Source organism: Schistocerca americana, chromosome 5, assembly GCF_021461395.2.
Source record: "Schistocerca americana isolate TAMUIC-IGC-003095 chromosome 5, iqSchAmer2.1, whole genome shotgun sequence".
NCBI lineage: Eukaryota > Metazoa > Arthropoda > Insecta > Orthoptera > Acrididae > Schistocerca > Schistocerca americana.
In genome coordinates, this window is record NC_060123.1 from 388,347,622 (window position 1) to 388,374,959 (window position 27,338).

A 27,338-nucleotide genomic window follows, 5' to 3' on the forward strand; every position below is an offset into this window, starting at 1 on the left:
AAAAATGGTTCAAATGGCTCTGAGCACTATGGGACTTAACATCTGAGGTCATCAGTCCCGTAGAACTTAGAACTACTTAAACCTAACTAACCTAAGGACATCAAACACATCCATGCCCGAGGCAGGATTCGAACCTGCGACTGTAGCAGTCGCGCGGTTCCGGACTGTAGCGCCTAGAGCCGCTCGGCCACCGCGGCTGGCGTTCTTCATCTCGTCGACACCTGTATCGTTAGGGACGGTACACTAGCTTATTTGAAGGACTGACAGCAAGTCGGTCGTAGATTTATTAGTGTACTCATCCTGCAGTCCCTCTGAATTGACTTAGAGAAAGTGCAAGAAATCGAAATCAGGTTTGTTGACTTAACTATTACGCCGCCCAGCTGAGATGCATCACGGGTGCCAGCAGTTGCAATGGGTCCACATTTGATGTAGAACATCAGATGTCTTGTTTTACGTGATTCCTTAAGACATTACAAAAAAGTTTGGAACATAACGTACATCCTGCGGATTTGGATCTTCCTGATTTTTGTGATATTTTCGAGCTGGTAATTTGTTCTGCCGCCAGTATTCGAAACGGTTGTGTTTACAGTCTATTTCCACTGTGAGATAGAGAAGAAAGGGGATTTATAGAATTCTCAGAACGTAAGTACGTTGATAGATAACGTCCTCGAGTTGCAAGAACGGTGCGACCTGAAACTGTGTTTAGCTGTCTCTGGCTCAATTAAGCTCATTTTTTCGGGAGAAAAGTATGCATCCTTGCAGGCAGTATTTTATGGTTTAGAGGAAAATCTCATGCACTGCGAGGGAGAGATAAGGTACTATCTTGTTTTCTTGCGAAGTTTGTGGTAAACGGCTTCCGACAGGTTTCAGCCAGTGTACATAGAGCAAGCAGGTACTTTGCGGAAAAACAAGTGCGACAAACAGGGCAGCTGTTTGGGATTTGCGCAGTAACAACGGGAACGTTGAACTACTACAGCATTACGTTCGGATCGTATCGGACAAAGTAATTTCGTGTAGTAACAGACAAAACAGGTCCCACAAGAAAATCATTTTTTAAAGTTATGTTTTGTTTAAAAGGCAAATATGGAGGAGTCATTACATAAAAAAACCACGAAAGAAATCGTAGAATAAATCAGACTTCTTGAAATGATAATCAAGGACTCGAGTGAGACATATTCATTTTCAAGAAGTACATTACGTGACATACTTAAAGCTTGAAAAGAAATCAAAGGGATGGCCATGAAACATGTTTTAGAAAATATGAAATTTTTTTTCCGAGAACATTTTTTCGTTTTTTCCGTGTTTTCTTTTTAAATCAGGTTTATTTAAACTACGTTTAGGCAAAACACAATTTTTTCAGGAATAAACTTGTTTCTTCATGACTACTGTGCAGATGAAATGCTGTCAAAACGGTGAAAGGAGGGCACCAAAAGCCAACCTAGCACCGAATTTTTCAGACGAAGAATCAAAACAAAATGTACACAAATATACATTTACAGTTTTTTGGCCTAGAATAGATAAATTATGCGTTACATTTTATAGAAATAAATTCCACCTACAAAATTTGACACGTAGGTGCCGAAACATGTATCCATAAAAAAAAGGAAAAATAAATTATGTTTTGCATAAGGCGGAGATTAAATAAACCAAAATAAGTACTAAGCTGTATTAGTTGTACTTACTTTAGTTTAATGCTTATAATCATTTACAGCCGAGTTAACCTTTTTGTAATAAAACTGATTTCTTTACATGTTATAATTTCACTTCCGGTACACCCCTCCAAAAATTTTGTTCTCCAAAGTACAAAGGGTGGAAAAAATAAAAAAAATAATGAAAATATATTCTTATGACATTGAATCTGACAATTCTATTACATAACACGTCACAGTATTGTTTTGTGTGAAAAATCTTCCAATACAACTTCTATCCTGTTCTAGTCTGTTTTGCTTATTGCACGCATTTCGCTTCCATACAAGGCTACATATCATACAAATACTTTCAGTACAAATCTTGAATGCTTGTTGCTCTGTAGCTTTCAGTATTTATTAATGGACGTGTCCCACACCGCATGAATTGTACTAGAAACGTTTATTTGCCAAAACCGGGTTTCGCGTTTATAAACCATTATCAGTGGCATATGATACAGAGGAACAATCCACTGACGTACATCGATGCCTATAAAATGGCTACTTTACATATAGCAGCAGTTATCTAAGTCTACTTACATTATGTACCTTTATGGCTGTGACATGCGTGTCATTTAGTACGACAGGATGTGAATTATGTCCTATCACACAATATACAGGTTGTCATGTATGTTACTGCTGACAGTCTTATGCAGCGACAATTTTTATTGACGTTTGGCGTAACTATCATATAGTATAAACACGGAACACTACATTACTTGTCTTATGTTATTTCATTATGTGATAAAGTTTATATTGGGTTAACACTGAGATACATCAAAACGAGATTTAGAGAACGTATTAATATTCGTAAAACCAATCATTCATTATTCAGCGCCCATTTAAGAGAATACAAGCGTTCTGATAGTGACATTAACAAAAACATCACCATTCTTCATAAAGCAGAAAAAGGCAGATATTAAATATTCTAGAAGAAACTGAAATATACATCTGCACTACAACACTACCGGACAACACACTTAATGAACAGAGTTACGGAATAAGATGTACATACAAAATTTGAACAGTATTTTAACCAAACCATTTTGGTTGGCAGTCTGCGTTCTGCCTGCAAAATTTGACTTGTTACGTTAGATTATTCTTCAATTTTATACCATTCGTATATTGCACCTTCATATAACAACTGTCGAAAAACGTTAATTTTCATATATGAATGCATGTCGCAAATATACATAAATATGATCTTTGAAATAACAAAAAAAAAAAAAAACACGTACACTCTTTGACTTGTCAGTTCCATGTTTAAACTGTGCGTCAGTATGTCAGACGTTATCAAGAACTGCCACTGTCTAAGACTTGACAGTAGTAATATACATTACAACCTGTATACTGTGTGATAGGACAGATTTAAGATCTTATCGTATTAACTGTCACGCATGTGTGCGAGAGAGAGAAACACACATAACTTCAATTCAATTTACAGAAGTGAAGTGTAAATCACACAAATGCAGCGGAATAAATACTGCAAATGTCAAAAACTGCCAAGTGCATATGTGAATCCAAGTCTTTCTACGTCAGCCGCTGCTAACAACCACGGAAGAAGCAGTGGTTTGGAGAATATGTAAAGAAACACCGTAAGCAATTTTCAGAATGAACACGGAAGATGCTTTATAAAGAACAGCAACAGCCGCGCGGGGTAGCAGCGCTGTTTAAGGCGCTTTGCCACGGTTGGCGCCGCTTCCATCCCCCTCGCTGGATGTTCGAATCCTCCCTCGGGAATGGGGTTGTGTGTTGTCCTTAGTGTAAATTTAAGTTAGATTAAACAGTGTGTAAGCCCAGGGACTGATGACCACAGCAGTTTGGTACCATAGGAACTTATCACAAATTTCCAACAGCGAAACGCGTCTGGTTTAGTTCTCTTTAATTAAACTGCAGTAAGCTCAAGGTGGAAAACAAATAGTAACTGATTGTAGATAACTTTTCGCGTCTTGTGTTTTTCCCTGCTACCTTCAGAAGTTCAGAGTGCATTCCAGTCAACTTTTTCATGAGCTTTCTCTAAATCTACAAATGCCATAAACGTATCTTTGCCTTTCTTCAGTCCACCTTGTAAGATAAGCCATAAGGTCTGTATGGCCTCGTGTGTTCCTGTTCTTCGCCGGAACCCAAACTGATTGGTATGTGCTGGTTTTTTCACTTTTCTGTAAATAATTCGGTTCAGTATTTTGTTCAAAAAATTCAAATTGCTCTGAGCACTATGCGACTTAACTTCTGAGGTCATCAGTCGCCTAGAACTTAGAACTAATTAAACCTAACTAACCTAAGAACATCACACATATCCATGCCCGAGGCAGGATTCGAACCTGCGACTGTAGCGGACGCTCGGTTCCAGACTGTAGCGCCCAGAACCGCACGGCCACTCTGGCCGGCAGTATTTTGTAACTACGACTTATAAAACTGATAGCTCGGTAATACACCTGTTAGTAGGTGCCTTCTTTAGAAGCATGGGAGTATTTGGCCAGCCTGATATATTCTGTATATAGCTAGAATAGATTTGTCATAGCTGTCTCTCCGAAGGATCTAAATAATTCTGAGAAAATGTCACCTACTCAGGGGACTTATTTCGACTTAGGTCCTTCAGAGCTCTGTCAAATTCTTCTCTCTACTTCATTCTCTTCAAAGTAGGGTAGTTACCGTAACACACTTCAAGTGAAAACAGGGATGATGCTTTTAATGAAACCTCGGTAGTTTCCTATGCTGGCCCTCCTCCCGAGCTAATGTTCCGTCTCTAACGACCTCAATATCGACGGGAAGTTAAATTCTAGCAAGGCTTCCTTCCCTTAGCTTTTGCGAAAATGAGGACCAACTTGTTTAACGTCATGGATCGGCTCCTGCTCACCATCTTTTAAGTTATTGAATTGGTCTGGGCAACATTACCTGTCTAAACGACAGCCAAGGAACAAGGGCAATTAGAAACTAAGTCTTCACAAAATACACTATCGGTCATTCCTTTTGTGTCAATCACATAGGCGAATAATGAGAGACCTGACTGAGAGTGCCAGAGGACGTAGACCTATAACGCAGTCGTATAGCTGGTAATGGAAGTAAATATTTGCTAGAGAAGATCCTAAGAAGCTAAAGCAGTTCATGAAATTAGAGTCAAAGCATTTACATGTATTGCACCGACACACCACCTTGAAGACTGTGAAAACCACTTATCTTCAATGTTATTTTCTCGAAATCAAAACTATTTTATCTTGTTTGAATCTAGTCGTAGTTACCATCTCTCTATTCTGTAGAGACACGGCATCTACATAATGGTTTGTTTACGTCTTCGTTATTTTCAAGCAATGTAATCTCTTAGCTTAAACATGTCCTACACTTTTGCTGTCGTGATGAATTGCTCTCATACACTCCTCTTTGTAATGCAAAATTCACCAGTTCGGAAAAGGAGCGGCAATGTTATCACGTCACTTTTATTCTCATTTTTCGTATTCAATATATCTGCTTAATTTTTGTGGGTTTAGTCAATAACATTAGTAATAATCAACACATCTCGTTCCAGTCTGAACTACAATGCTGCGATGATCTACATAAGGCGCTCTGAAATTGAAAATCTTCTCGTAAGAGTGCATTATCCAGCGTCACGCCTGTTGAATGCTTGGCACGATATTCTGGACCATTATCCAGCGTCAGGCCGGCTGAATACTTGGCACGATGTACTGGAGCATTATCCAGCGGCACGATGTTCTGGATCATTACCCAGCATCACGCCGGGTGAATATTTGGCAAGATGCACTGGTGCATTATGCAGCGCCACGCCGGCTGAATACTTTGCATGATGTTCTGGACCTCGCTGGGTATCATAGGAGTTCCCAGCTGCACAAGATTAGGTGTGCACTTGACACGGACCGCAAGACGAATAAAATGAAAAAGCACGAAGTGGCAGCATTATTTCTCCGCTAGGTTCCTAACGATCTGTTCGATCACGACGTTCACACGTTGTAAGAGGGAATGGGAATTGTTCTCACTCAAAGCGTTCGCATTTTCTCGACAGTTAGTCAGTGCTAATCTCCATGTGAACAAATTCATCCGGAGTACATTGTAGCAAGGTGAACTGCAACTCAATAAATGCAAGTTTTTGCATTTCTTGAGAATGCCTCGAAATGGCAGTGTTCGTCTGCAGACAATGACGATGATTCTGACGAACTAGCTGACGAAATTGGCGCTCAATCTGAAGACATTATGGTACGTACAAAGGCATCTCGACAAATTAATGGTATACTTGGAACTCGAGGCGGAAACGACTTCGGCCGAACTATTACCGATGAAACACCTACGTGACCGTGTTGCGCATAAACGACATATCAATCTGGTTCAAAACAAACTTAGTGATTATTTCAGTGTTAAAATTCGCTGTTTTGCTATGGTCAACATTTTCTGCATGTCAAGGGTAACATGGCGAACTACTATAGGGATTTTGATATGGTATTCGCTAATAGATATATAAATTTATGGGAATTTGGATGACAATACGTGGCAATGATGGGAGTTAAGTGCTAGTCAGTTACAGAGGATGCCGTATCTGGCGGGAAAAGCAGTAAAGTAAACGGCTGCCGCAGCTCCAGAGAAAAAATTGACCAGAATCTACGTATACATCAATACATGTCTTCTCTACATGTTACGCCCCAGCCGTGTTTTTCAGCCTTTATGTGGAGGCTAATCTTAGGAACTACTGTAGAGATTTTCATACGGTATTCACTAATAGATAGATTGATCGACGGGGAAGGTTTCTGTATGCAATGTATTACTTCTAGGCCAGACAAGTCGTCCGACATAAATACTGCTGCGGAGTGGGTCCCAAGTAATGTATAATTTGTATCTTTATGTGAAAATAAATATAACATGTGTGTTTAAAGCATTTTTCTTCTGACATTCCGGATTTTCGATTATCAGGATGAACTAAAGTCCCACCTAGTCCGGGTAAAGGAGGTTCCACTGTATTTATTTCCCTCCGTTGGTTCCGTACTTCAAAACACTCAGTTTAGAACCCTCTTCTGTCTGTATAGTTCTGCCTCTAAAGTCTGGCACATCTCGAACGCTGCAAATAAAAACGCCACACTAAACAATAAGGACGACAAGGCTTTAACATCCTGACAACGACGAGGTCGTTAGAGAAAGTGCACAGTCTCGGACTCGATAAGTAATTGGAATCATCCCGACGTTTGCCGTAAGTGATTTAGGGAAATGCGGATAACCTGTAACTGGATGGGCGGATGCGGATTTGGGCCGTCGTCCTTCGGAACGCGAGTCCATTGTGCTTACCACCGCACCATTTCGCTCGGTCAGCAACGTCATATCGTGCCACGCCATGTCTCACTTGTAAGTTCGTTTCCCTGAACGTCGATCGTTGATTTAGTGGGTAAGTGACAGACTGCCATTCCAAAATGCTGGGATTCGAGTTTTCCTCTTTCACCTTTCGCAATGACATCTTGATGAGAAATATGCGCAACTGGATATTGGTCCCTGTAAAACTGTTAATGTGATGTCGTCCGTCATACGACCACACCGCCGCCTGAGAGATCGACCCGACTGCGATTCTCTCGATAAACAGAACAGAAGAACGGCTGTGCTAGCCAAAGGGTACACAGCCAGTCGCAGTACTTAGTGTTCGTGTACAGTGCTGACCGTTTTTTATTTTACTACCCCTGTGAACGGCTCCGTGTTTTTACTCATGTGTCTACTGTTTTTTGTCTACCAATATGTTTTGTTTTTCTGTGTCTTCCTTGTTTCTATTTGTACTGTCTGTGGCTGAAGAGCAGCGTAATATTGCCGCTGCCGGCACACCTTTCGTATAAGGTGTTCAAATAACAATAAAGAAAAAAAAATCGCAGTACTTATGCTCGCCGGGAGGCGCCGCTAGGCCACTTCACGTGCAGCAGGAGAGTAGTGCAGCTGTGCCAGTCTACAGTTCGTAGCCGCGCTCAGTGGTCAGCCAGCGCCGATGTTAGTCATCGTCTGCAGCTCAGCCGTTGCTGCCATCAAGTCTTTGTAGCCCATTTCCAAGTTAGTCTTCAAATTCGGCGGATTCGCCATTCAAGATTACGAGGGATTAATTCGTCACTGCAAGATTTGTGACTTGAAAATTATGTCATTCTACAGGCGCTTAGTCTAGTCGCGTCTTCATAATTGTCAACCCACAGATCATGGACTACAACAGTGTTAAGTAATAAATACTTTCTTATTTTGTACTCCTGCTAATTAATTGTGTTTACCTGTTGTAGCTACCAAGCAGTCTTGGCATAGTAGAACCCACGTTTCCACCTCCTTGGCTACCTCATGTTGATGGACTCGATTATGGTGGAAGATAGAGCGCCATCAGTTGGTTCCTATAAACCTGGCTGGGTAACTCAGAAGAAAGGTCGAAGGAAGATAATGGCATACCACCTACAGTAGAGCTATTCTAGTAAATCATTGTTGTGTTCAAAATAACCTTTGGGTTCATAATCGTTTTCGCATTTTCTCCGAATGAGCGTCGTACTGACTTTCCCTTGTCGAGACTGTAAATAAAGGCGCCGTGCTGGACCTACGCGTTAGTTTCGCCTCGAGCTGCGGCCAGTGGTCAGTACTCACCATCTCGAGCGCCCAGCCCATGATGTGCGCCAGCTCGGTGTTCCGGGACGCCAGCTCCTCGTGGCGCGCCAGCAGCCGGTAGGACAGCACGACGGCCAGTCCGCGGTTCTTCTTGCCGCCCGTCATGTTGTACTGCAGCACCTGCAACCGACCACACACGGCCTTCACTCTCCGTGCCTGCGCTGGACAACTGGATGTTGGGCGCGACCACCCGGTCGCCGGATCTGAAGTGCGGATGTTCGGCTAACAACACGTTACGGGTAGTCACCAATCTTTAGTCATAGAAAAATAAAAATTTAAGTAATCAAGTTTTGTTTCATTGTGCGTACGTGTCTGCAATCTTGATAATCTTTGAAATCGCCGTGTCACAGTACCGTGGAGGCCTCTAGAGTCACGCGCAGGTCAACAGGGGAGGGGGTCATAAGTGTCCCACCCCTTTTAAAGCATATTACACTAAAAGCATTTATATTTGTACTTATGGCAATTTCACAGCCTCTTAGATAATTTTCATAAAATAACCACGAAAACAGTCTTCAAAATGGCAAGGAATTCTAGAAAATGGTTTAACACAGGACACTTTTCGATTGCTCCCTTGAGGGCTAGCCTACATGGATGCAGTTGCGGCGCGACCGACTGCAGAGAGAATTCCAGCCAGGTGTTTGTGCCCAGTCATACCTGCTGTCACCAATAAATTGGATGCAGTTCCTGAGCCGGCCGCGGTGGTCTCGCGGTTCTAGGCACGCAGTCCGGAACCGTGCGACTGCTACGGTCGCAGGTTCGAATCCTGCCTCGGGCATGGATGTGTGTGATGTCCTTAGGTTAGTTAGGTTTAAGTAGTTCTAAGTTCTAGGGGACTGATGACCACAGCAGTTGAGTCCCATAGTGCTCAGAGCCATTTTTTTGCAGTTCCTGGGTCCACAGGATCAACCGACAAACCACAGGAAGTTGAGGGAAGGCAACGACAGAAAGGGAAAGACTCTCCACTAAAGAGAAAGTAATAGAAACACTGACTGTCCTGACCGTATACGAAGACAGCTGAAAAAAGTATCATCCCCTTTGTTTATACGTTCGCACAACCAAAGCCTGAAGACCATGTTCACAGTCGCAGCACTAAGTGAAATTCTGATAATGTCAAATGCGCACTTCGATTTTATATATTGTAAGTTATTATTCTTAAAATTGTATGCACAGCAATGTACTATGTATTACATATTTATTTCATTAAATTCAGCGTATCCTCCGAGTTAGGAAAAAAGCTAGATAATATTCGCAAAAGATATTTTTATTTATTTACCAATAATGTTAGATCGACGCTGAAAATTAAAAATGTGAAATAAAAAAAGGCAAAACCATTGAGGAAATTCTGTTGAATATCAGTAAAACAGTAAGAAAATAATACTATTCATTAATACTCTTCAAGTGGAGAAACTCTGAATAAACTTTTTCAACTTTCGCTAATCTTCTGTTTATAAAGTTACTCACCTTACCAAGTTAATACATTTATTGCTTTATTTTATGCCTTCTGTTTTTTAATATGAGTTCCCATGATTTACATATAATCTAATGTGTTTTGGAGGCTATATTTTTTGGACTGTTTGTGTGAAGTGCACCCAGTCCCAGCACTCGACTAGACGACTGTGGTAAATCTCCACAAACCATCCTCAACTAGGACTGTAGCAGCGACTTCTAATACCCTAGGACAGGACGAATACCGTCTCCCCAGTTAGGAATCCTATTTGCCATGCTAACAACAGTACAGATTCTGTAACTTTGTGTGTGCATGCTAGTTTTCAGCGCAGAAAATCGCATTTTCTCTTTCCTGCTGTTGCATATGGGTCGTCAGACAAAGCATAGATGACCATACCTACAGAAGAAACATGGTCATTTTCTTCAGGTCTACTACAACCACCGCGCAATGTGAAACTGAACGTAGTTTTAACAAGCCACCACGGGTTTTATTCCTCGATGGACAAAAGGTAAACTACTGGTCTGATTACGTTGTACAGCAGGAGACTGATATCGGCCATGTACAACATAAACATTGTCAATGTAATTCTCGTGATCGAGCAGAAAGCGTCCCAGGAGTTGGCGTCCGCGTTGGGTGTAAAACCAGACCTTTTCCGCAGCACAATAAGGGCAAGAGTCCTGTTTCGGCTCTGTTCTGAGAAGGTATGCGCCCACCCTGACTGCAAGTCAGCGCAGAAACTATCGCCCCTCCAAGGAAATGGCATAATTACTCGTTATCAGCGTGATAAGCGGCCAAATCTAAATTATGTAGCTATTTTTAAAGTCACAGTATTTCCTGTCCCGCTCCGCAGTAATAAATCTACTGTTTTGTGGAACAACAACCATTCCTAGAACTCCGTCAAATCTGTAAAACAAATAAAAAGTCAATGCCCCAGGTCTCAGGAGTGGGTAGCTGCTTTCTTGTGGCACCATTTGCAGGCGCCTATGCTTGAAAGGATGTCGTCCTTTTCTTTAGGCCGGGAAGTGTTGGAAGAAAATTGATATTTTATTTTGTTTAAGATCACTGCACAGCGAAAGATATAACAATGACTGGCACTTGGCTGATGTTAGAGGAGATGACAACCTGCGACGTACTCTGACATTTTTATTAATAGATCCTCCAAAAAATTTTGTGGTTCAAAGTTGAAAGCGAGGAGAGGGTTTACACAGTCCCAGTTCAGTTACTGAATGTTTTTTAAACATCTTTCGTCTCGTCAATATTTTTCCATAATATTGGACTTTGCTCTTGTATTTACAAGACCCGAAAATTTTTCTCTAGATATTTATTTAAATAATGTTTATCAGGTTGAGAGAGGTCTACTACATAAAAATGTGTGAAATTTTTATGAATAAACCTTAAAAGACTTCTAGGATATACACAATTTCATTCTACCGCCTAAAAATCACATTTTAAGAACGAAAAAGTGTTTAGCGAAAGCCCTGGCCTACGACTAAAAATACAGCTGCTCTGCAGACCACGCAGGCATATCCAGGTTCAAGGTTGAACTTTCCAGGAGACAGTGTCATCGTTCACAATTGATCCTGTAAATTGCCTCTACGCTATATCTGTTTAGTAATTTATGCCGCGTCAAAGTATGTCGGACTGATACACAGTGACAACTTAATAAAAACTACTCAACAATTTAATACGAAGCTTATAAAACACTCGGTAACATATTCTCAGAAACATGAATCGTTAGGCTCCTCTGTCACACGGCATTAACTGTGGAGTCAAACTACTTACAATTTTTGCAGGATGATTATTCAGATTATAAATCTGCCACGAGAGGGTGAAAAAATGTTGAAGTGCTAAAGTTGAAACTTTTGGAAAAATAACCGCGAATCATTAGTCAATCAGAGGTGGAATGTTTCGCTGATCTCTGAATAGTGACGGGAAACATGTAACGGCGCCGGCCGCTATGGTCGAGCGTTTCTAGGCGCTTCAGTCCGGAACCACGCGGCTGCTACGGACGCAGGTTCGAATCCTGTTCGGGCATGGATGTGTGTGTTGTCCTTAGGTTAGTTAGGTTTGAGTAGTTCTAAGTCTCGGGGACTGATGACCTAAGATGTTAAGTTCGATAGTGCTTAGAGCCATTTGAACCAAGCCGAACATATAACGGCGAAAGGGAAATTTTGAAAAACCAATAAAAGTAAAGTAGAAATAAAACGAAGGCTTTGTATTAGCAAAAAAAAAAAAAAAAAACGAGATTCAATGTCAGCATGGCTTGCTCGTTTAGTTTGTCCGCAGTTCCGATAAATCAAAGAACTGGCTGTTGGCAAAACTTAACTGTAGCTCCGCCGATAAATACGTTGCTGTTGTCTGTTTCTCAAAACACCTGCTATACAGGGTGTTACAAAAAGGTATGGCCAAACTTTCAGGAAACATTCCTCACACACAAAGAAAGAAAATATGTTATGTGGACATGTGTCTGGAAACGCTTACTTCCCATGTTAGAGCTCATTTTATTACTTCTCTTCAAATCACATTAATCATGGAATGGAAGCACACAGCAACAGAACGTACCAGCGTGACTTCAAACACTTTGTTACAGGAAATGTTCAAAATGTCCTCCGTTAGCGAGGATACATGCATCCACCCTCCGTCGCATGGAATCCCTGATGCGCTGATGCAGCCCTGGAGAATGGCGTATTGTATCACAGCCGTCCACAATGCGAGAACGAAGAGTCTCTACATTTGGTACCGGGGTTGCGTAGACAGAGTTTTCAAATGCCCCCATAGATGAAAGTCAAGAGGGTTGAGGTCAGGAGAGCGTGGAGGCCATGGAATTGGTCCGCCTCTACCAATCCATCGGTCACCGAATCTGTTGTTGAGAAGCGTACGAACACTTCGACTGAAATGTGCAGGAGCTCCATCGTGCATGAACCACATGTTGTGTCGCACTTGTAAAGGCACATGTTCTAGCAGCACAGGTAGAGTATCCCGTATGAAATCATGATAACGTGCTCCATTGAGCGTTGGTGGAAGAACATGGGGCCCAATCAAGACATCACCAACAATGCCTGCCCAAACGTTCACAGAAAATCTGTGTTGATGACGTGATTGCACAATTGCGTGCGGATTCTCGTCAGCCCACACATGTTGATTGTGAAAATTTACAATTTGATCACGTTGGAATGAAGCCTTATCCGTAAAGAGAACATTTGCACTGAAATGAGGATTGACACATTGTTGGATGAACCACTCGCAGAAGTGTACCCGTGGAGGCCAATCAGCTGCTGATAGTGCCTGCACACGCTGTACATGGTACGTAAACAACTGGTTCTCCCGTAGCGCTCTCCATACAGTGACGTGGTCAACGTTACCTTGTACAGCAGCAACTTCTCTGACGCTGACATTAGGGTTATCATCAACTGCACGAAGAATTGCCTCGTCCATTGCAGGTGTCCTCGTCGTTCTAGGTCTTCCCCAGTCGCGAGTCATAGGCTGGAATGTTCCTTGCTCCCTAAGACGCCGATCAATTGCTTCGAACGTCTTCCTGTCGGGACACCTTCGTTCTGGAAATCTGTCTCGATACAAACGTACCGCGCCGCGGCTATTGCCCCGTGCTAATCCATACATCAAATGGGCATCTGCCAAATCCGCATTTGTAAACATTGCACTGACTGCAAAACCACGTTCGTGATGAACACTAACCTGTTGGTGGTACGTACTGATGTGCTTGATACTAGTACTGTAGAGCAATGAGTCGCATGTCAACACAAGCACCGAAGTCAAAAATTCAAATGGTTCAAATGGCTCTGAGCACTGTGGGACTTAACTTCTGTGGTCATCAGTCCCCTAGAACTTAGAACTACTTAAACCTAACTAACCTAACGACATAACACACATCCATGCCCGAGGCAGGATTCGAACCTGCGACCGTAGCAGTCGCGCGGTTCCGGACGCAGCGCCTTAACCGCGAGACCACCGCGGTCGGCCACCGAAGTCAACATTAGCTTCATTCAATTGGGCCAACTGGCCGTGAATCGAGGAAGTACAGTACATACTGACGAAACTAAAATGAGCTCTAACATGGAAATAAAGCGTTTCCCGACACATGTCCACATAACATCTTTTCTTTATTTGTGTGTGAGGAATGTTTCCTGAAAGTTTGGCCGAACCTTTTTGTAACACCCTGTATATCCGTCAGATATTGACAATATCAGTCTGGTAAGACTAACTGACTGCATGATCTAAATGTAGAGAAAAATAAAGTTGTGCACATTTATTTCTGTATTACGCAATCTCAATATAAAAGAACAGCTCACCCCCGCGGAACACAATGGAGCGTAAATGATTAGTTTCGCGTTGTTATACTTGATTTATAAAAGTATACTGCATTACAAAGCGATCATAAATTGAAATATTTCACAGTGCATAGCTGCATGTAATACAAAACTGAAGCTGGTCTCTAGTATACAGAGAGATATAACAAGACAATGCAATAGATACTTTAGTCAAGTTAAATACTCTTACAACAGTGCAAAACACGTCTTACGCAAACTGTTATTCATATAAAGTTGCACATTTCATTAAACTAGGAAAAAAAGAAAAAGAAACGTGACAGTAATACTAATGTTTACGAAAACAATATGAGGTGATTGAATGGAGAGAGAGCATACGTTCAGAAGCCAGTAAACAGCGTAATGTCCTTTAATTCGTTGGTAGATTATTGGGAAACTACAGTTTTTCTCCGTCAATGCTTTTTGCAGTCAGTGGTACGACTCAGAATAGTACTCTACACTGTGAAATCCACGTCATATTGTCGGATTATATTAATATGGACACAGAGCGTACACAGAGAAGGGCAGTACGAGTCTCATATGCTTGTTTTACTTTCTTATGGGAGACACACAGACACACAATAACTTGCGAATAATAGAAAGTGACAGATTTTAGAAGAAATAAGCCTTATATCTATCAGAAATCAATTATTACAATTTCAGACAATTCCTTTCACTGAAGAAGCCGCTGAAGTAGGACCTAAGGAAAGATAGTGCTACTAACAGATTGCAGCGAGGAGTACAGGCAGTAATTCCTCCCGCATTCCTTCCGTGTATGTAATTTGACGAAACAATATGACACGATACAAGAAAGTACCTTCCATGATGTTACGAGTGCAGAAGTGTAAAATACCGTAATATGTTACAATAGTTACAAAATAGGCCTAAATGATTACACGCAGGAACATTGATATAGTTGCAGTTCAATCAGAACAAACACATTTTTTAGGGATTTGAGGACAGCAACTAATTTCTTCCCGTTCTCTAGTTGGTTCGAGTACACCACAGCAGACAGTTACAACACTGGTTTCCAAAACTAAAAAAAAAAAGTTACGAAAATAATGATAAGTCTAATGTAGGAATCTGATGAAACACATAAAACTGGGAAATAAAATTCCTGACAGGTAATATTTAAACCTAAAATATACTCGAAATGTAATGGGTGGGTACGTTAGTTTGATATACCTCAATTCATAAGCGTGGTAAAATCGAATAACAATAATGCACTTACAGCAATATAGTCTGAAGCGCCAAAGAAATACAGAGATATGTAAACAGACAGAATACAGCACTGCGATCGGTAACGCCTATGTAAGACAACAAGTGTCTGGCGCAGTTGTTAGATCGTTTACCGCTGTTACAATGGTACGTCATCAAGATTTAAGTGAGTTTGAACGTGGTGTTATGGTCGACACGACCGATGGGACACAGGATCTCCGGAGTAGCGACGAAGTGGCAATTTTCCAGTACGATCATTTCACGATTGTACCGGGCATATCAGGAATCCCGTACAACATCAAATCTCCGACATCGCTGCGGCCGGAAAAAGATTCTGCAAGAACGGGACCAACGACGACTGAAGAGGATCGTTCAACGTGATGGAAGTGCAACCCTTCCGCAAACTGCTGCAGATTTCGATGCTTGGCCATCAACAACTATTAGCATGTGAACCCTTTAACGAAACATCATCGTTATGGGCTTTCGGAGCCACTGGTGTACCCTTGATGATTACACGACACAAACCTTTACACCTCGCCTGTGCCCGTCAACACCGACATTGGATTGTTGATGACTGGAAATACGTTGCCTGGTCGGACGAGTCTCGTTTCAAATTGTATCGAACGGATGAACTTGTACGGGTATGGGGTCAACTTCACGAATCCATGGACCCTGCATGTCAACAGAGAACTGTTCAAGCTGGTGGAGGCTCTGTAATGGTGTGGAACACTCTTCTGAGTTTAAACACTTCCGCTGCCCACCAAACACTCCCGACATGAACATTATTGAGCATATCTGGGATGTCTTGCAACGTGCTGTTCAGAAGACATCTCCACACCCTCGTACTCTTACGGATTTATGGACAGCCCTGCAAGATTCATGGTGTCATTTCCCTCCAGCACTACTTCTGGTATTAGTCGAGTTCATACGACGTTCTGTTGCGGCACTTCTGCGTACTTGTGGGGGCCCTACACGATATTAGGCAGGTATACCGTTGCTTTGGCTCTTCAGTGCATGACACAGTTAAAAATCGTTCCTATGTCCTCCATAGGAGACGAATGCTATTTATTTACGAAGTTACTAGCAGCATGACAGGGGGATGGGGATCCATATCGTGAGATCGGGCTGTCCAATTCGTGATCACTGTGAGGTCGACCACTGACATCTTCTGGAATGAATCATCCCTTACTGCAATATAATGACGTACATAAGCTTGCAGGATTTCATCTCAGTAGGCCTTTGTAGTCACAGATCCACATTATAAAAAACCTGAACTGGCTGTCCAGCAACTTTTATACCAAACCAAACTAAGTCACAGCTTCGTCCAAAACAAAACGATTCTAGGGTCTCACACAATCGAAACATTACTGCTGTGGATACATACTGCCTTCCTGAACCCTTCTACAAAGCATACGATACGACATTTAACAGAAGCAATGAAGTTTTTCGCAGAATCGGCATCACCCAGGCCACGGAAGGGTGGCATCGTGGTCCTACAGCCTTGCAATGCATAACAGCAAGTACTGTACACACATGCAGGTCATAATACTTGATCGTCCTTGCCAGAAGTTTCTCCGTGAAAACTGATATGGACAGCTGTCCAGATTTAGGTTACCTGTAGTTTCCCTAAGTCAGTAAGATAAATTCTAGGACGGTTCCAATAATCTTCCATATCCTTGTCCATTCTGAGCTTGTGACCTCGTCATCGATAGGACTTGAAATTGCAGTCTCGGTTCATCCTTCTTGACATTTATTTATTATGTAATCATTTATCAAGTTTGAAGGGACCATACAGTCAAAGCAACTTGATCATGGAATGAGTCAATACATAATTTAAAGAATGATGATCACAAAATTTATAAATGTAAAATGTTGTATCCAAGCTGTTCGCCTCTAGCACAGCTAAACGCGCTACAGGGGCGATTGACAAGTTGCCTGCGCTGTGGCTCCGTGGGCGACACTCCGTTGGCAGACCCAGATGACAAAAGTACAGTAGGCAAGGCATAGCCAATACACGCCGGTCTGTTATGAAGTAGAACTCCAGCCGCCACCATGGAAACACTGCGTCGCTAGCTTCGCCACGAGAGGCGTCAGTTGGACACCAGCAGTGCGCACATCCTTGACAGTGCCGCAACTGGGAGCACTAAGTCGCTCCCGCGAATCACATGCTACCCAAGCATCAAGCAGATATCACTCAGTCGGGCCTGTCTTTAGGACGTCGTCCTGGCGCTCTTCGGCAGTTCAGTTTGCTGAGCCACTACCAGCGGTTCCGATGCAGAGTGACCACCAGGATCTAAGATCTAAATGGTTAGCACACTGGAGTCGCATTCGGGAGGGACATTTTAAACCCGCGTCCGGCCATCCTGATTTAGGTTTTCTGAGATTTCCCTAAATCGCTTCAGGTAAATGCCGGGACGGTTCCTTTGAAAGGGCACGGCCGATTTCCTTCCTCATTCTTCCCTAATACGTGCTCGTACTCCGCCTCTAACGACCTCATTGTCGACGGGACGTTAAACTCTAATCTCCTCCTCCACCACCAGGATCTACACCACATGGTTTCACTAGCAGCCCGACTTCGAGGATATCGCACCACAGCCATTACGCGCGGCCAGCTGTCGTTGAGGGAACTTTGCCTCCTCGGAGTTGGCCTGCCATGGGCTAGGTGCTCCAAGACTGGTATTCTTGTATGGAACTTACAAGTGAATGGTCAGACTTGTCATGCCAAAGCAGGTTATTGATATTTTTTACTACTGTTAGTTAACTGTGAAAATGGTCCGCACGCGGCACTTTATATGTTGACATGAACTGTAAGTTACATAAACAAAAATCACGAAAACGGCTGTTTTTCTTGCTTGGCACTTTCACCCCTGGAAATCACGAATGGCGAGCTGTTGGTGTGGTGAGCTGGTCGAGAATTGCGGCCAGGCCGTCTTAACGCAAGTTTCACTAACGAGGAATATTGTTACACGATTTTGGTACAAAGAGAAACTAATATATATTTCCTTGTGATGCACCGTCTTCTAATTTCAGTTACGTATTTCGAAACTTATTGTCCTGACGCTAGTTCGAGTTGTGAAAGATGTTCTATACATCTGCATCTGTACTCCGCAAGCCACTTTACGGCGAACATTCAGTCTGCCGTCACAGGTGATGGCGAAACTGTAAATGTTTTGCTGCTTGCTATGGAGATATACAACCACGGAGATAAAAAAAGAAGGGAGGTGTCACTATAGACTTACACTGTACATTCGGTAAGGGTGTACCATCTAGCGGTAATTCAGTGTACTTGTAACACTTCAGCACCCCCCCCCCCCTTTCGATTGCACTTTACATCAGCCCAGTCAAATTCAAATGTCTTCCCTGTTTGTTGGGACTGTGACATTGGAAGAGCGCATTCGGCTTCTTACTTCTCAGATGTGAAGTGAACCACTGAAGTGAACTATTTTTGAGTTGACTAAGCCCATAATGTCCCAACTTGTGCTAAAGTACTGCCCGGTCCTCACAGTCAAATGGCAATTACATGCTCTGCAACACTTAAGGACGAGATATGTAAAGTAACATAACATATTAACAATAAGGTGGAAATGAAAGAAAATGCACGAGCATGTTGCCAAAAGTCTGCCAGTCGTGTACAGAAAGTTGGACGTAACAATGCGTGAGGTCAGCCTGACTATCGCGCTAAAAGGGGCTGGCTATGCAACACGAGGCACTTGAAGGCACGGTTTCCGTCAATCAGTGATCAGTTACGGTGCAATGTCGCGCTGTTCTTCATTACAGCATGGCTTGGATGACATCACACAGTGAGAAATCATCGGGAAACGGGAAGAAGACGCTGTATGACGAATGTAGCCCAGGAGTTTGGTATTGCTCACAGCGCCGGCCGGGGTGGCCGAGTGGTTCTAGGCGCTACGGTCGCAGGTTCGAATCCTGCTTCGGGCATGGATGTGTGTGATGTACTTAGGTTAGTTAGGTTTAAGTAGTTCTAAGTTCTAGGGGACTGATGACCTCAGAAGTCCCAGCTCACAGCATTGTTTAACGTGCATGTGGAGCGCCCATAACCACAGGCACTGCTGCCCGAAGGAGAGGAGGTGGCCGACCACGGTCAACTACAGCAGCAGACGTTCGCTATACTCTGCAGCACGCAATAAGGGACACACGTCAAGCAGAGGGTGCAATTGTAACCACATTTAAGAGGACTGCAAGGCATGCTGTCTCACGCTCGACAGTGGTGCGGCGACTGCATAGCGGTGTGTCTTTACCCGCTGACTAGTACGTTGTGTTCAGTTGACAACTAGACATCGGCGGTACCGTTTGCGATGGTATCAAGAACACGAGGGCTGGGCAAACGAGGAGTGGAATGAGAGCAGGTTCGGTCTGTGTACGATACTGGACGTGTCCTCGCATGGCGAGAGGTGGGAACCGGTTATGCGCCCAGGAAGATTGTCGTTTTGGTGGTCCAGGTGTTATGGTTTCGGGGAACATAATTTTGCATGCGTGTATGACCTCCAATCCTTTGAACACGGCACACTCACAAGTCAACGTTACTGTGACGCTGTACTCCTATGTGACGTAACTCTTTTCAGGGGTACTTTCAGCCATAATTTCATTTCTAATGATGACAATGCTCTATCGCATCGAATAGCACAGGTGGAGGAGCTCTTGGAATGGAAGGATGTTCGGCAAATAGACTGTTCTGTTCGTCCCGCGGAGTAGGGGTGGGCTGCTTTGGGGAGGCGAATTGCAGCACATCCACATGCACCAACGACCATCCGGAAGTCGTCACTCGCGCTGATGGAAGGATGGAACGCCCTGCCACGAGAATACTTTACTAGCCTTGTGGCCAGCATGGGAGCGCGTTGCAGAGCATGCACTGCTGTCAGACATGATCACTCAGCCTGTTAACAACCATGTCCTGACTTTTGTGATGTACAGTGGGTCACCATAAATTGCAGTGACTTCAGTGCACTTACTGTGTTTGAATAAAAGTGTCATTTTTGTTCGTCTCATTCCGTATTTCTTTCAAATATCTTTTGTACTATACTTTAGCAGTTCTGTCTACACTGACGGAAAAATCGCAACACCAGCAAGGAGCTGTGCGATATAAATGAAAGTTGTTAGGCGTATTTCTACATTTGAAAGATGATTTCTGTTCCAGTTTCTCGCCAGTCGAATAAGAGTGGCGCTAGTAGCGCCAGTGGCGCCACTATGAAGATGCAAATACACACTGTAACGGTCATGAGCGCTAGTTGCCTTTGAAATTGGACGTGGTCGTTGATACTGGTCACGAATTGCTATAAGGTGATAAAGATGCCATTATGAACAGCTCACTGAATTTGAACGAGATCGTCTAACAGAACTACGAGAAACTGGATGTCTCTTTAGCGATATTTCAGAGAGACTTGGCAGGAATGTAGCCACTGTACACGATTACTGGCAGCGTCGGTCACGGGAAGTTACAGTCGCAATAACATCGGTCTCCGGACGACCACCTGGCACTACCGAGATGGAAGACCATCGTGTTCAGCGTATGGCTGTGGCGTATCGTACTGCGTCTGCAGCAGCAATTTGATCAGTCTTTGGCACCACAGTGACACAACCAGCTGCTACAAATCGGTTACTTCATGGACAGCTCCGAGCCAGACGCCCTGTAGCATGCTCTCCATTGACCCCAAACCAGCGCCATTTTCGACTTCAGTGATGTTAAGCGAGAGCTCACTGTGGGGCTGGGTGGAGGTCTGTTATATGTTTTCTGGCGAAAGCCGATTCTGCCTCGGTGCCAGTGATGACCATGTGTTGGTTAGAAAGAAGCCATTTGAGGGCCTGCAATTAACCTTTCTGCATGACCCGCCAGGGCAGCCGAGAGCGCTAACACGCTGCTTCCTGGACTCGGGTAGGCGCGCCGGCCCCGGATCGAATCCGCCCGGCGGATTAACGACGAGGGCCGGTGTGCCGGCCAGCCTGGATGTGGTTTTTAGGCGGTCTTCTACATCTCGCTAGGCGAATACCGGGCTGGTCCCCACGTTCCACCTCAGTTACACATTTGAAACACGTTCGCACTATTTCACGATTTACACTAGATGCACACAGCTGGGGTACACTGATTCCATCCCTGGGGGTACACGTTGGCGGCAAGAAGGGCATCCGGCCACCCCTGAAACTCACCTTGCCATATCCGTCGTAACCACGCCGACCCTGCGATCGCTGCGGGACAATGGCGTAAGTGAAAGAAAGAAATAAAGAAAAGAAATCAACCTTTCTGCATATTAGATACACTTGACCTATACCCTAAGTTATGGTCTAGAGACCGATTTCGTATGACAGCAGGAGCACTCTCGTGGTTATCCCACGCATCCTGACTGCAAATTTGTACATCAGTCTGATGATTCGATCTGTCGTACTGCCATTCATAAACAGCATTCCATGAGGTGTTTCCCAACAGGATACTGCTGCTGTAACTGAACATGCTCTACAGACTCTTGACATGGTGCCTTGGCCTTCTCGATCACAAGATCTGTCTCCAGTCATAGAGGACATCAGCAGACGACAACTCCAGCATCATCAACAACCGTATATGTACTGACCGATGAAATGTAACAGACATGTAACTCCATCCCACAAACAGACATCTGGCACCTGTACAACACAATGCATGCATGTTTGGGTGCCTGCTTGCATCATTCTGGCGGTTACACCGATTAGTAATGTACCAGCGTTTCACATTGCAATGACTTATCTCGCGCATACATTAACCTGTGATCTTGCATGATCACTTAAATATGTTAGCTAAATAAATGTATTCCCGAAATTTCATTGCTCTACATTAATTATTTTTTGGTGCTGCGATTTTTTCCGTCTGTGTATGAATGATCCAAGTTTCATCGAGTTATGTTGGCAGTGACACATCATGTGAAAGCTACTCTCGTCCTTAAGTTTTGCACACCACTGTAGATTGCAAATCATTCAAAACCGATGTAAAAACGACCCAGGAGGCTGACCTTGGCGAAGCGCTTGGTGGCGGAGGGCGCGTCGAGGTGCCGGCCGGTCTCGGTCAGGTCCCTGACGACGTCTGGGAAGACCCTGTTGAACTCGAGCACGTCCTCCTTGCTGGCCGCCGTGTCCAGCGCAGCCGGCGCCACGCGCCGCCCCAGCGCCGAGCTGGCCAGCCAGTTGCTGCAACACACGACGCCGCACACGCTCACACTGGCGCACCCACACAGTTGCACGGCGGGACGGCTTCCAGAAGATAGCAACAGGCACTGGCACGGGAGGAAGGAAGGTTAGAGATACGTAGCTGTACAGAGATTGTTCAAAATCAAGTTACATAAAATAAACTAGATGTACCTGTACTGCCAGGTGCCTGGACCCTAAATATGTCAACAGATACTAGACGTGACCTATAATGCGTCACTTCGCTCAATAGAAATATGATCAGGGACAACTAATTATTGCTACTGGATAATGAGAACAATACAAGGTGAGAGCTTAACTTTTCCCGGCGAACTGAATGTTCAAATAACTTACGGGTTTGCTGCCGGTGACGTCGTCGACCACCGCCGATATTTCGACAGGAGCACACCCTGCCATTCTCAAGGCACAAATGTAAGGAGGAATAAATGTGCAAGGAAATTTAATATCTCGGTTCACAGAGGAGAAACAAGGAAGATATCACACACAGAACAAGTGTCAACACAAACAAAGATAACCAACATCAGGAATATCGATAGTGACTATTAATCAACAGGAGAGGTAGCACTAATTCTGTCCCTCTGTTTTTTGATGAGAGACAGAGTCGGATTCCAAGCAGCATTTAAACAAAATCCACCATCTCTGTTAATAAGATTGCTTGGTATTTCGATTTCAACTGCTTCCTTAATAACACTATCCCAATAAAGAAGCAGTTGAAATCAAACTATCAAGCAACCTTATTAACAGAGATGGTGGATTTTGTTTAAATGCTGCTTGGAATCCGGCTCTGTCTCTCATCAAAAAACAGAGGGACAGAATTAGTGCTACTTCTCCTGTTGATTAATAGTCACTATCGATATTTCTGATGTTGGTTATCTTCGTTTGTGTTGACACTTGTTCTGTGTGTGGTATCTTCCTTGTTTCTCCTCTGTGGCTAAAAATGGTTCAAATGGCTCTGAGCACTAAGGGACTTAACAGCCGTGGTCATCAGTCCCCTAGAACTTAGAACTACTTAAACCTAACTAACCTAAGGACATCACACACATCCATGCCCGAGGCAGGATTCGAACCTGCGACCGTAGCAGTCGCGCGGTTCCGGACTGCGCGCCTAGAACCGCGAGACCACCGCGGCCGGCCTCTCCTCTGTGAACCGAGGCACTAAATTTCCTTACACATTTCTTCCTCCTTGCATTTGTGCCTTGAGAATGGCGGGGTGTGCTCCTGTCGAAATATCGGCGGTGGTCGACGACGTCACCGGCAGCAAACCCGTAAGTTATTTGAACACAATACAAGGTGTTTCGAAAGATTCATCGATTTCACAAGATTATGTATTCTAAATGAATGAAGATAAAAATTCGGTGCAAATTTTTTGCCAGTGGGGGTCCCCACGCTGTAGACAACTCGCTTTTTCACTCTCTTTTTCGGTTACAAGAATAACGTACCAAGGGACGTTCGCGATGTGCTGGCCTCTTCCTCAGTCGCAAGACAACGCCAGAAATTTGATTTTTTAAATAGGGTTGAGCATTACCACACTGCTACTTGCATATGAGAGCGTTTACTGACAATGAGCTAAGGAGCTGTCTCAACGTAGGATTCGACGTAAGGGGGCGTGCAAGATGAAAAACGCACCACCCGTCCAAAATATTCAGAGATTGACCTTTTTTCTGGCGTATAAGCGAAATCAAGGCAGTACCTACGGTGGCAACATGAACAAACCACTATGAACAACAGATATATATTCCACCAGCAATTGTGAGTAGGCAGTCTTAGGTAGTGGATCTGCGGCCATAGTGTGACAACGTTTCTGTGACACAAATCGGTATGGAGCAAAGGACTGAACAGCTCTGAATCAATTGTTCAAGTTATTTTCCAGAATGTTCCGAAGAAGAGAAAAGTGCGTGTGAAGTTCGTCCCGCACATCTTGACTCCCGAACGAAAGCAGCAATGCGTGGACGCCAGCAACAACCTGATTCAAATGAGGAACGAGGAAAATTCCTTCCTGGAAAAGGAATCATGACAGGTGACGCGACTTAGTGTTATCAATACGAAGCTACCACAAAACGATCAAGTGCAGAATGGGTCACTGAGAGTTTGGCAACACTGAAGAAAGAGCGAACGTGACGTGCAAATGGAACACCATCCCAAAAATAACTTTTCAGAGGTTTTCACATGATTGTACAAACATACTCTGCATTGTACTCCATTAGGGGAGACTATGTAAAACAACTGAAGCTTAAAACCACCATATTAACTTTTCTCTATTTTTTATTAATCCACTTTTGAAACTTTTTGAACTGATGGGGTACTTTCAAATCCATCATTTGGTCTGCTGACATATAAAGTTTTTCTATGAAATTCCATAGATTTCGTGCTTTGTATCAATATATTTCATATTTTCGTATAGATCCGTAATAATACCGATTAATTGACTGTGGGGATTACTTACATTCGCCTGTGACGTCGAGTGACGTGACGGTATTTTTCTATGGTGTGGTGTGTACTGACGCACTCACACATCATAACATTATTTTTTTTTAAATTCTCGAAGTTTTGACTGTTTGTCCATCATTAAGCTTTCGTGTTTTATCAATAACCAAAAACCCGCACTGCGTCCGATTCCAGCAGTCTCTACATATAGTACAAAATTCGTTGAACGCCATAGCAGTTCCTATATAAGCTTCGTAAATGTGTTTTAAATGCATACTATATTGTTTGAATGCCATAATAAGGTATGTGTTGTCACTTACTAGCTGTTTTCGAATCCTCAAGTATGTCTGACTCAAATAAAAAACATCTACCCCCATGTGACGACCAAAACATAAATATATTCATACGGTTCCTGGTTTTCCACAACAACAGCGTCAAGTATAAACACAGTAGGAAACTATTACAATTCAGAAAGACTGTATAATAAATCACCCTCCTCTAACATTACCTTTTTATATAGAGATAATCGATACCATGTGTATTATCGATTCTTGCATAGGTTAAAATTATCTCAGCTGTTCCATTAAAAGAATTAATATGATTTAGTATACGATGTATCATATTTCAAGCTAAAATGTATAAAAAACAAGTTAATGTGCTACAATTGATATGTACTAACAGTTAAAATTACTCTTCTTTTAAAAATATCTGGAATTACGAAATTTCTGGTATACTTAAAATTCTTATTATTAATTGTACAATCTAACTCTAATTATTAAAATTATTTCTGGATTTATTTATAAAATAACGATATAATCTGGTGAAGTTTCTTCTTTGGTACAGAAAGTTTGTAAACCCCTTTGCTTTGTAAACTCTTTGCAATTATGTGAGTACCGCAGAATGTAAGTAGTGGTGGGCATGGCTCTGATGGAAGTAGACGTTTTCTTAGTTTGTCACCAACAATGTAATTATTGGGTTTTTGAATGTGGAAAATGTAAAAACGATGTGATGTTGAAACATGTGACAAAGAATAAAATTCAAGAGTAATACAGGCAAATCTTTATCAGTTAGTTAGTCATCAAGAGCCTACAAAATTGAAATTTCAGCTGGATGAATGTACCCCCAGGCAAGACTTTGAGCCATCTACAACAACAACGAGATAATAAAGATAAGTAAAAAGTTATTCTTTTGTATATCTTACGCCTCTCGAAGCTTTCAAAATTTGTGCAAAGACAGAGAATTTTAATAGTGATGTGTGGGAGAGTAGGATTACAACTGCTTTGCAGTTATTTGGGCCATCAACAAGTTTTGGCCTTATTCAGGGGCAAACCATTCACGTTGTGTCAGATCACCGCTACCTATGCTGGCTGACTAGCCTGGGGGGTTCATTGGGCTGACTGGTGAAATGAGGACTGACGGCACCAGAGAGGTATATAAAAGTAGATGCAAACACAAGGACGCGAACTATCTTTCACGAAATCCTGTAGTGCAACACAGCAGCGTGGATCATCAGTCGTAGCTGCATTAAATGACATTACTGCTGAGGAAAGATCCAGCACTGCTGAAAACCATAGAAGCTCTGAAAATAGAGGAACCGCCCAAAGGAGAATTCCAGTTAGTAAACAAGAGATTGTATACGAGGAACTATGAACTGGTGGGGCGGAAACTGTCATCCCAGCTCTTCTATGGCCAGCTATCTGCTATCATTTCCAGGACGCTCTAACATCTGGTCACCTTGTATTCGTGAAGACTCTAGAATCAGATGGGGGTATCATTGGCTAGGCTCCTGCCGATTTGTTAGTAACTGTGTGAGTCAGCAATGGAAGCATATGCTGCAGTTACCTCCGAGGCATCAGATCCCAATTCCGCCTGCAGCAGCGCCATTCCACGAGATTGGAATCGACCTCTTGTGGAGGTTCCCGAAGTCATCAAACAGGAATCGATGGGTAATAGTCTCCACTGCTACTGAACCCACTACGCTGTGCCGACTGGTGAAGCTCCAGAAATTACAGGATTCCTTGTAGGAAACATCATTTTGAAACATGTCGCAGCCTGTGTGATGATATATGATCGTCGGGAAGTTTTCCCGTCGAGACTTGTATCAGAGGTAATTCATATTGTGACATCATCCACAGGATGCCTTCCACCCACAGGCGAATGGCCTCACAGAATGCTTTAATAAGACGTTGGCAGACATGCTTTCGCTGTAAGCTGATGTCGAACAGAGAGATGGGGATACAGCACTGCCCGTGTGAGGTTCACGTACAACACAGTAAAGCAAAACACTACAGCTTCACAATGGTTTTTTTCTGCTCCATGGTCGAGAGGTCAAAACGACAGTGGGCGCACTGCTCCCGTTTCAAATGGACGATACTCAGAACCATTACGTTTAATACCAGGACTGAAGAAGAAAGACGGCTGGTTCGTTTACAGTAGCTGGAC

General features: G+C 43.2%; 1 protein-coding gene across 1 annotated transcript in view; it reads right to left on the reverse strand.

Moving 5' to 3' along the window:
• The window catches only part of LOC124615664 (farnesyl pyrophosphate synthase-like), a 260,601-nt gene that overhangs the window by 155,941 nt on the left and 77,322 nt on the right, over positions 1-27,338 (reverse strand). The window contains exons 2-3 of the mRNA XM_047143693.1: positions 22,280-22,454; positions 8,277-8,417 (exon numbers count right to left, since the gene is read on the reverse strand). Of these exons, the coding sequence (XP_046999649.1) occupies positions 8,277-8,417; positions 22,280-22,454 (316 nt within the window). The remainder of the gene's footprint in view (positions 1-8,276; positions 8,418-22,279; positions 22,455-27,338) is intronic.